Here is a 12,070-nt window from a genome sequence, read left to right as displayed (position 1 = left end):
CCCTTCAAGAGTCACTAAATATTTACTGAGTATGTACTATTTATCATGTACTATTGGTACCAGAGGAACAATAAAATAAAGGCTGTGTCCTCAAGGAGCATCTACTGTCTCAGTGTTTTGAATCACCAGTTTCTAACAAAGTACTGACATTTAGGAGACACTATAAAGGTCTGTAATCATGCAAATCTTCATTTCTTTAAAATGACTTTTTCCTTTTCTTTCTCCTTGATTCAAACTGGACTTGTACTCACTTGCTTCTTTTTTTTCCCTTATCCTTCCACCTTCGCCCATACTGCATGTCCACTCCCTTAATCATTAAGCCCTTAGGACATCAGATTCTGGTCAGCATCAAACTTAGGAACAAAGCCTCAGGTCTGTTGACCACGAAAACAGTTTTTGTCAAACTAAAGATAACATCTTGACCTCAACTGAGTTTCATCTTTAGACTCCTATAGGTGGAATGACCCTACTGGTCACAACCTCTTCAAATCAGACAGAACGACACCACAAATGATGAAGAACTGATGCAATGATCAACTGCCTCCCACCCTAACACCGATCAATCAATCAGTAGAGCCCAGGATCCCAACTCCCTTAGCTACCATGATATTCCCTAGAGGCCATCAAGAAGCTACATCTTTGAGTGTTAGCTCACCTGGTACCATTTCCTTAAATAAACCTTTCTTTTCTGCAAACCCCTGTTCATACCTCATTTGGCTTTGATGTGCACAAATAAATTCCCTTCAGTTTGGTAACAATTTGAAATCCTAATACAAATACTATAGCAAGCATTATGTAGCGTTTTAAGAAAAATCAAAATCTAAGAACCCAACAGTTCTTAATAACATATATTATAAACAACCAGTTATGTTCAACTATTACAAAGTTAGGTTTAGTATTATTTCATTGTAATTACATAAAAAAAGGCAATGATGGCGACTTCAATATCCATATCACAACTTAAATTATGCATTCAGCAATTTATAACCAGTGCTTTTACAATACTAATGAAATCCAACTTGAAAAAAGCTAACAACTTATTTTAACAAATAGATCCTTTTTTAACTGTCCAGTTATAAAGGCTTCTTTAGTTAACTTACTAAAAAAAAAAAGAAACTGCTACAAATTTCACCATTTTTAAAATTTGCATTCCAGAAGTCAACATTTTACCATATTGAGTATCATCTTGTACTATTCTGCAATCATTTCATGCATTTGTCTTCCCAAACAAAAGGTTCATTATTTCGCAAGGATTTCACACTGGCAAAATGATTAAGAGTACCGAAATGAAATCCTAAAGTTAATTATAAATTACGAAGGATGTAAAAAAAAAATTTTTTAAAAATTCATCAAATTTCCATTCATTTTGTAGTGTCAGTGAGATAAACAAAAAGGAGTAAAATCAATGAGATCTGAATACAGCAAATTTTATAAGAGCATTAAAAATGAGATTTCAACATATCCTAAAGCTGTAAAATTTGGGTATTCTATATGTAGTATAAATTAGTTAACATTAACTGAGGACCTAGTTTGAAAAAAACTTTTTATGCATAATCGCACTTACTTTTCAAGTATCGGACAAATAAAATTAAATTATAGCACTGAATTCAAGTATACCTATACGCCCAAAACTACACACACACACACAAAATCAAAAAATAATAAACTGGAAGGAAAAAAGAACTACAATGCATTTGAATCAATTTTCTTTTTATATAGAGTTGTAGTAAATGATATAAACGATCATTAAAATAGGTCACATATATACAGAGGCAGTTGAAAAGAAAAGAAATATAATCAAAAATTTTATATCTCTCCCATTTCAAAATATAAATTATAAAACACTTTAAGCCTAAAATTAGCTGATGTTCTAAATTTTTATAAAACCCAGAAGTGGTTAGGGCATGGAGAAATAGACACCCCCATACACAGTTGTGGAAAACAAATTAGTAAAGTATCCTTTAGCATTGTTTTTCATAAACTGTAAATTTCATTTTTACTTCTATTTTATATATTTCCATACTTTTTAAGAGTAATAATCAGACCAAAATGTCCATCAGTGCAGTAACTAAACTGTAGTGTATCCATACAAAAAAGAATGAGGTAAATCCATAACTGCAGAGACCATGTTATGTAATTAAAAAAACCCGCTGACTTCTACTACCAATCAAGATGGTGTTACACGGGGCCAGACTACCCTACTAAAATAAAAATAATAATAATAAAAAATTCACAAATATATAGAATGGTTTTCAAGACTGCTGGACATTAGACAATGATGGACAATGAACCCTAAGCATCAGAAAACAAAGAAGTTGAGTCCATGACTGCCCCAGCTTACTCTCTTGAGACAAAGTCCAGGCCATGAAACAGCTCAGATGGAGAAACCAGGCCAAACTTCAAAACTTTCTAGTTAAGAAAGAGTCAAGAGTCCAAAGAGACCAAAGCAACTAAAGTTTGTATGGCAGAGTACCAGAGAAGAACTGCACAGAGAGAACTGCAGAATCTGCAGAGACTCCTCCGAGTATTCAATGCACATACATAACTATGAAATGGGTAATGTAGAAAATATTTTTAAAAGATAACTGGTTGTTTAAACAAACAAAAAGAATGGAGAATTTATAACAAATGCAGGAGTAAAATGTATAACAATAGCACAAAGGCCAAGAGGGGAGAAGTATTCTAATATTCTCATAATACATGTAAAGAGGCATAAATACTCCTCAGGGAAAACTGTGGTTAGAGATGTATGCTATAAATGCTAAAACAGTCAGTAACATAAGAAAACAAAGTTATAAGCTAATAAGCTAACAAGAGATAAAATGGAATAAAAAAATAATTTAAAAAAGCAGAAAACAAAAAAGGGAACAAAGAACACAAGGGACAAATAGAAAACGAAAAGCAAAGTGGTAGTTTTAAAGCTAACCATACTGGTAATAACATTAAATGGGTACAGTCTTAACTACTAAAAGAGGGTATAAGATTGGATTTAAAATTCAAGACCCAACTTGATGCTATCTACAAGAAACATACTTTAAGGACACAAAAAGGCTGAAAACAAGAGAATGGAAAAAGATATACCATGTGAACTCTATTCAAAAGAAAGATGAGATGGCTATATTAATATCAGAAAAAGTAGATTTTAAAGCAAAGAATATTGCCGAGGATAAAACTGGTCATAATAATAATAGGGCCAATGTATCAAGAGGACGCAGTAATCCTAAGTATAAAACCTGGGGGGAAAAAAGCAAAAACTGGTACAACTCCAAAGAAAAACGGACAAATGTATAGCATAAGTGGAGATTTCAATATCCTGTTTTCAATAAATGATAGGACAGGAAATCAGAAAGGTTAGATTACTTGAATAGTATCAGTAAACATGATCTAATTGGCATTTATAGAATATACCACTCAACAACAGCAGAATACACATCCCTATCAAGTGCAATTAAAATTAACAGAATATCAATTTGTACTATAAAACAAGTCTCAAATTTACAAAGGTTCAAGTCTTAAAATATGTTCTCTAGTCATAATGGAATTAGAAATAAAAGAAATATATATGGGAAACTCCAAGTATTTGGAAATTAAATAACGTACTTCTTAATAACTCATAGGTCAAAAAAATAAAAATTAGAATATATTTTGAACTAAATAAAGTATGTCAAAATTTGAGGGATGCCATAAAAGTAGTACTTAAACAGAAGTATACAGCAATAAACTTCTATATTAGAAAAAGTATCAAGTCAATAACATCGACTTCAATGTTAGCTAAGTATAAAAAAAGCAAACTGAATACAAAGCAGTAGAAAAAAAGAGAAATCAATAAAAAAAAAGAGAGAGAAAACGCAAAACCAAACGCTGATTTTTGGATTATTTATATTACTAAAATCAATAAACCTCTAGCCAATCTGATGAGGGAAAAAAGAGAAAAGACACAAATTATCAGTATCAGGAATGAGAGAGTTGACATCATTATAGATTTTATATATATCAAAAGTATAAAAAGGTAATATTATGAACTCTATGCAAATAGGTTCAGCAACTTTGATAAAACAGACTAATTCTATAGAAAACACAAATTCACTTAAAAAGAAACAGATAACCTGAATAGTCCTATGTCTATTAAATAAATTGAACATGTAGTTTAAAACCTCTTCACAAAAACAAACACCAGGCCCACACAGCTACACAGGTGAATTATACCAAACATTTAAGAAAGAATTCATATCATTTAGGGTGCTCATCCTAACATCAGGAACAAAGTAAGGATGCTTGTTCTCATCACTTATATTCAACATTGTACTAGATGTCATAGGCAATAAAAATGGCATACAGACACAAAAGGAAAAAGTCTGTGAAGAAAATTTGATGGCATCTACAAAAAAGCTATTAAATCTAACAAGTGAGTTTGGCAAACGTGTAATGCAAGAGCAATATGCAAAAATAATCTATATTTCTATATACCAGTAACAATTGGAAATTGAATTTTTAAAATATCTACAACAGCAACAGGAAACACTATATAGGGTTGAATCTGACAAAAATATACAAAGTCTGTACACTGAAAACTCAAAACAATGCTGAAAGAAATTAGAGATCTAAGTAAATATGTATTAACGGGTGAGAAACTCAACACTTGTCAATTTTCCCCAAGTTGCTCTATAGAGTCATTAATTCCAATAAAATCCCATCAGGTTTTGTAGACACTAACTCATATGAAAATGTAAAGGACCCAGAAGAGCCAAAACAACTTTGAAAAAGAACAAAGCTCTACTTGAATTCAAGACTTAACATAGAGCTACAGTAATTAAGACAATATGTTTTTGGCTTCTAGGTAGATAAAAAAAGAGTCAGTGGAAAAGAATACAGTACAGAAATAGAATCAAACAGACATACATAATTGATTTTTGACAAAAGGTGCTAAGCCAATTCAAGGAAGAACGGATAGTCTTTTCAACATACGGTACTTTTAGGAAAAGTAGATGTCCATACCCAACACCGAAAAATGTTGATTCAGACTTTGTACCATATTTTAAAAATTTACTCAAAAAGAGTTCAATGTAATGCCAAAAACTAAAAAATTTCTGTTGGAAAACAAAAGAGAAAATCAGGTTAGGCAAGGATGGCTTTGATATGACACCAAAAGGGTGATCCATACAAGAAAATCATTAGTAAGCTTATCAGATTTTAAAACTGCTGCTCTTCAAAAAGCACTGTTAAGAGAATGAAAACACAAGTGCCAAAAAATATTCTAAGGACCTGTAACCAGACTCAGTAATAAAGAACCCAATTTAAAAAGTAGGCAAAGAGATTTAAACCCTTTGGTGTGGAAATCTCATGCTCTGTGGGTGGCTATGTAAAATGGTACAACCACTTTGGAAAACAGTTTGCAGTTTCTTAAAAAGCTAACGATAGATATGCCTACCATATGTTCCAGGCATTCCAATCATAGGTATTTCCCCATGAGAAATGAAACATTTGTTCAGACAAAGATTTGTACAAGAATGCTCACAGCAGCTTTATTTATAATAACCCCAAATTGGAAACATCCCAAATATCCATCGAGAGTTGAATGAACAAAGTGTATATACCTATACAATATACTAAGCACTTAAAACGATGGACTATTGATATATAACATGGGTGACTCTCAAAATAATTATGCTGAGTAGAATAAGCCAGACCCAAAATGGACATATGCTGTACTATTCTATTTATTTAAAATTCTAAAAAATGCAAACTAATCTATAGTGATAGAAAGCAGATCAGTGGTTGCTTGGGGAAAGATGGGAGGGATTACATAAGGTCAAAATTATAATTTTGGGGTTGACAGACGTTCATTATCTTGATTGTGGTAATGGTTTCATAGGTGTATACGTATGTCAAAACAGGGTATACTTTAAATATAGTTGATAGTAAATATCTCAAAAAAAGCTTTTTTTTTTTTTTTTAAAGGCAAGGCAAGATACAGGCCAGCACACATAGCATTAATCCATTTGCATAAACAAACAAGGATGTCCATACATGGGGTAAACATAAACATTTCAGAAAAAAATGCACCAGAAATATTTTAACATAATACCTACATGTGAGAAACAGAACTGGGAATCAGTGAGAAATACTTTGCACTCTGAACTTTTTAAAACCATATATATTACTTTTATTTTTAAAAAATTAGGAAAGCTTAATTATTTGTACATAGGTCTGACGCCAAAGCAAAAATTCTTAACCACTATTCCAGAAAATTATATAAAACATAACTTTAGTTATTCAAACTTTTGTATTACACGATGGGCAAAAAATGGTAAGCAATTATTTTTATATCATTTTCTAATATTTTCTCCTCAAACTACTAATACAGAAAACTGGTATAACCAATAAACCATATCTGGACATCCTACACCGTGTCTCTTTTCTCTCTGCCTTCTCATTCTGGGTCTTCTCTAGTTCATTCTATCAAATTACTTATCTGTCTAGTAATAGACATCTCAGACTTGTATCATTTATTCTTTTACAAAATTCACTTTCAGAGACTATGTTTGGATGGTAACAACAATATCTATATCTTGCACTTTTGAGCAATTCCCCATTTCAAATCCTACATCTATCTCACCTTAGAAAATAATACTGCCAAATAATGCCCCCTGCCAAAAGCTCATTCTTTCACCACCAATCTACATAATATGAACTTAACAAATATGTCTATTAAAGCACAAAGTATCTGGACCACCATAAGGCAGAGGACAGAAAATAACCAAGGAAACACAAAATACCACCAAAAGTATTTTAAAGACTATCACATTGTTACGAATGAAATTTTAAAGTTCTAAAAAATATCCTGAACAGTCAGCATCACCTCTCAAGATTCACACTTGGAGGAAGAATGTCACTGCATCCAACAAGTATTTGAGTAGAGGTAAGTCCTCACTTAACTTCACTGATAGGTTCTGCAACTTTAAGCAACACATGTATAACACAAGCAATTTTGCCACAGACTAATTAATATAAACCAGGGTTAAGTTCTTACTGCATTTCAACATTATAACTAAACAAGATTATTCAAGGAATAGGCTGGGAAGATGTGCCAAGCTTGGAAAATATATAAGACAAGGACCATGCCCTAAAAGGGTAGAGAGGCTTACAAACACGAAATTGTAATGCACCTTGATGTTAAAATATGAATTCAAGGAAACAAAAGGCCTACTCATTAGAACTAAGTTTTAAAGAATGAATAGTTTTCCTGGCCAAAAAGTGATTGAGGAAAAATTCCAAATAATCTCTACCATAAAGCCTATCTTCCTTTAATAAAAAGACAAACCAGCTCTTAACTTCTGACTCAAATTTGAAGCTAACTGTCTAAACAAGTTTATTTTCAAGGATCAGGGTAACAAATGTGGCTACTAGCAAAACTATCTTAGTCTTCATAAAAAAAGTAAAAAGCCTTAGATTAATAAAATTATGATTTACATCAAATTACTTATCTACCCATTAAAAACCATAATTTCCCTCAGAAAACTGGGGTATCATTTTATATTCACAAGAAGCCATGTTTGAGAGCATTTTTAATTCCTTGAACACCATTCACACCTCCTTTAACATGTTATTGTCTGTCTTTCTAGAAAATCGTATGGTTGTTGTCTATTTAGGTTATAAACTATGTAATTCAACTTTAAAAATGAAATACTTTACACTTGGGTTTTGTTAGCTGTATTAGTTTTCAAAAGCTAAGTGAAAAGTTTCATTAATGATAATAGATTCAGCAATCCAGTTTCCATTAGTTTCAATCTTCTCCTACCTTCACACCAACAGCAACCTCAGTGACAATTCTGTAAAGAAAAAAAAAATAGTTTCAACCTCTTGTTATTCTTCTAATGGTCACTGAAACTTTTTAGGGTAGCTCATCATTCATTAAATCTTCCACTCACAATGCAGATGAAAAACAAATACACAGATAGTTGGTGGCACTTCTTTGTACTGTATCAACTTGGTTTTCTAGACTTTCAAAAGGGAAACAAAATTCACTACACTTATTTTTTTTATACTTTAAATAAAGAACAAACTCAAACATTATAATGTGATTTCTACAAAGCTAGTACACTTAGCTTATTAAAACTTAAATCGACTCTTTAGTAATCTTGAAAGAATCAGGGGACATGAACTGCAAGTGTTGCCATCAATATTTCCTTACTGATATGGGGGAATAATGAACTTTATTTATGTTTAATCGGAAAATAATCTCTAGATAACCTCTGGGATAATTTTTAAAGTTTTTTTAACTTAACTTTTATATGATCTTCACTTACTATCTTTAAAAAACATCAAACTCCAGACGTTTAATCAAAATAAATTCCTATTTTACTTCTGACTCTTCAAATACTGTTACTGATTCTAGTACGTACTTTTTAAATGACACAGTTTTCACATTCCCCCACAAACGGGCTGATTACAGCCAGATTCTGGCCCTAAACGGTGCCTCCGTTCTGACAGAGTTCAATTATATTAAGAGCCTTCAGATGTGGTGCGTTAAGCTCCTGGGAGAGCCTGGTCCACATCATTGCCTCACTTCACTCAGCATCACTCTCTCCACTCGGCCGCTCAAAGATGCAGCACGGCTCTTGCTTTTTGTAGCTGTTTTTTGTTTCTCCAGAAACTGGTTAAAGTAGCTAAAAAAGACGGCCCTGTGTTGGCTATCTGCTCGTTTCCACCATGGCTGTTGGCCTTTGCCCATGTGACTTATGCCGACCACAAACACTTGGTGTTTTAGATGATTTAATTTCTGGGCCCTTGTGCCAAGCCTTGAATGTTCTCAGGCCCCACAAAAAGGCATTTTTCCGGCCTCCCGCCCCCACTACCAGACTCCGGTGAAAACAAAGGAGTGTGACATCCGCCCTCCCCCCTCCTCTGCCGCACGGCTCCCCGCCCCCTCCCCAGCGGCTCCCACTTGGCTTCGGCGGAGGCTCCCGCCACCCGCATCTCCCCCGCCGCGGTGGGCCGGGCGGCCAGGGACGGCTGGGAGGCACGGGGCGCCTCTCCCCTCGCCCCCAGGACCCCGCAGGCCTCTCTCCGCGGCCACCACGCTCGCTCGTCCAGGCGCCGCTCCCGCGGGTCCGGGTCCCAGGTTACGGATCGAAATGGCTCCTGGGGGGGGGCAGGGCCGGCGAGGCGCTCCGGGTGCCCGCCCCATCCCCCGCCGCTGCCCGCTGCCCGCTGCCCTCCGGGGTCGCCGCCCGCCGCCCCCCAGTGCCTCCCCAGCACCCGAGCCCCCTTCTCCGGGGTTTCGCCGCCAGAGCCGCCAGCGAAGCGGCGGGAGGGGTGTGTGCGATGGGGCGGGGGTGGGTAACGGCAGCCCGGCCCTGGGAGGGGCCGCCGAGGCGGGGGTCGCCGCGCGACCCCGGGCCGGGCTTCAGGGGGCCCGACTGGCCTCTCACACACCTCCTCGCCGTCCCTGTTACCTACCCGTCCATTGCCGAACCGGACAAAGCTTCGCTCACAGGAACCGAGCCACGCAGCCAGCCAGACACACAAGCGGCGAGAAAATGGCGGCCAATGCCCGACGGAAATTACCGAAGGTGCCGGAGCGCACGGGGCAGCGCGCGGCGGAAAGAGCCGAGCGCGCCGGCGCCCGACTGCGGGAGGCGCGCGGCGGGCGCGAGGACGAGGGGGAGTGGGCGCCTCCCCCACCGCCGCCGCCTCCGCGCCGCCGCGCGCTCTGGGCCCTGCGACTCCCGGGTCAGGCCTGCACCCGCGGGGCACGGCGGCCGGGTTCCTTTCGTAGGCTCCCCTAAGAAGCCCCTGTGGTCTTCCTGGGGCGGAGTGTGTGGGACACCCAAACACTCCTTGCCCCGCACCTCGGGAGGGTGGCCCCTGGAGTACAGGACTGCTCCCACTTTTGGCTACAAACCGAGTCCCAACTTGGCTGTCCTCGACCTACGCAGACCGAGGGAAAACGATTTTATAACTTTCCTCTTAGGCCATCTTGTATTTGCAGACCCTCTCCATCCTCTAAAACATAAAAAACAAACCATTTTGCACCCTGAAACAAGACCACTGCCTAGTGAAAGCAATCCTTTCCAAAGCAAGTAGATCTCATCAGACTGAAACCCAGGCCTTTGCTTCCAGACACCTGTAGCCCCACAACCAAGTGGAGGAAAAGGTGGTTCTCACCCCGACACACTTGAAGATTAGTGGGCAACCGAAGAAAAAGTCACAATACCCTAGTTGGAAAAGAGCACAAGTAACCGCTGTTTTAAAAAGTCGGTAAGGAAAATGCTCCCAGGTGGTTAGAATCTACCACTTGGGATCTTGAAAGGCAAAGTGGGGAGGGGAGTGGTCACTGAGTCTGCACCATTGGCTAGAGAGGGAAGAACCATTAAAATGGACTACACAAATTGACTCCCTTTTCTCTATGTCTGACAGTCTCAATTTTAATTTTAACAGCATCTTGGACATTATCCTTCAATACGTTTTTATCGGAGTCTCAACGAAGTTTGAACAGGCAGCTAGCTAGCTACTTTGGAAAATATGCTCAGCGATTGACTGCTTTGCTAACACCTTTTCCTCTTATCCACCCTTCACCCCCCAACCTCGACACACACACAAATGCACTTCTAATCCTGAGAAATGAAAAATATTCCTTGTGTCTCTCCAGTTACTCTCTATGTCCACTCTGAGTTTTCCTATACCTCCTTCTGGCAAACCTCTTAACTCTCTATTAATTAGTATCTGTATAATTCATTTAATTATATTATTTTCAAGTTGGACAGACCTTAAAAAGCATCTTGTCCAAATATTTTGTTATAGAACTTTTCAAAGTACTCAAATATTAAAAATTCTTGTTTTGCCTCAGGGATTGACAGTCCTTGAAAAAAAAATCCATTTCCTACAGTGCCTTCCTTTCACTTTAACCATTGACTTATGACACATAAAGGACCCATTACCAGTGCCATTAATAATCACTTTTCACATATTTGTGGTTTTGTACATGTATTTTCACTCAACAATTAAATATGTAAGCTCCCAAAGGGCAGGAACTCTAGCATAATTCTCTATATTCCCCACATCGACTCAATCGATATTGATTGATTGGCTCTTGCTTTATCTTTGCAAATACAAACTGTTCAAAGAGGGGAAACCTGTCCTTAGGTAGCAAAGGAAATTATAGTATTCACAAAAACACATTTTTCTTTGTTTTTTTTTTCTCCTAATAAAGTACAACCCTACAAACTATAGTCAATATGCTTGTTTATTTAAACCCATCACTCTCTAGAGAAGATTGAAAGTTGTTTATATGTCAAGACACATAAAATACTAGATAAAATAAAGTAAAATATGAAGGAATAAAACAAATGGACAAAATGTAACATGGAGTCATGAATGAGACAAATGCAACAATGTATATCACAAAAACATGTTGAATAAAGACTAGGTTCAAATTTAGCTGTTTAATAGCTGTGTGACATTAGGCATGTTCATTACCTCTCTAGGAAAAAGTTTCCTTTACTGATAATAATGGGGTTTCCCATACTGCCAATAAAAATGGGATTAAAAATAGGGCCTTCATCATAGACATTAGTTTGTATAGGCTAAATGCCTTAATGTATGTAAAGCACCTCCCTAACTCAATGACAGGCTACAGTTAATACTCAATAACATTCCTATTATTCTTATCAACATTCTTATTATTGTTATTATTTATTATTATTCACTTGAAAAGAACTGGTCACAAATTTGCCTCTTAGATTTTTAGCAACCAACAATATTCACATAAATCTATATAGAGATTTTCACAAAGGTTAAACATGTCAGTAAAGTAATTAGAGTGGCTAGAGTGGCTGATATCTAGTGGAATAAATCTGGGGAAATGTCATAGATAAATTTCTAAATCCCCATCCAAATCTAAATTTGTATGATTTTATGAGTTAACCATGGGGCTAGATTATTAATCTCGACATTAGCAGATTGTGAACCTTTATAATATATGACAAGATTATATTAATGTTTATGGATTTCTAACAAAATAAGGCAATAAAAAGTGAAGTGCCCATACAGTATTATTTTCATACACATA

General features: G+C 36.8%; 1 protein-coding gene across 5 annotated transcripts in view; it reads right to left on the bottom strand.

Annotated features, from left to right (window-relative positions):
• Window positions 1–9,601, bottom strand: part of PTBP2 (polypyrimidine tract binding protein 2) — a 76,108-nt gene extending 66,507 nt beyond the window's left edge. For 3 of the 5 annotated variants that reach the window (XM_039869537.1, XM_039869541.1, XM_039869538.1), the window contains exons 1-2: window positions 9,460–9,601; window positions 7,799–7,829 (exon numbers count right to left, since the gene is read on the bottom strand). In XM_039869537.1, coding sequence (XP_039725471.1) covers window positions 7,799–7,829; window positions 9,460–9,467 — 39 coding nt within the window. In that variant the 5' untranslated portion in view covers window positions 9,468–9,601. The remainder of the gene's footprint in view (window positions 1–7,798; window positions 7,830–9,459) is intronic. The other 2 variants (XM_039869540.1, XM_039869539.1) reach the window with 1 other exon arrangement.
• Between the last annotated feature and the right edge of the window lie 2,469 nt (window positions 9,602–12,070).

Source organism: Pteropus medius, unplaced genomic scaffold, assembly GCF_902729225.1.
Source record: "Pteropus medius unplaced genomic scaffold, Ma_sr-lr_union100, whole genome shotgun sequence".
In the NCBI taxonomy this organism is placed as follows: Eukaryota; Metazoa; Chordata; class Mammalia; order Chiroptera; family Pteropodidae; genus Pteropus; species Pteropus medius.
The sequence above is the reverse complement of the archived record's forward strand: the minus strand, read 5'-3'. Positions and strand labels throughout refer to the sequence as shown.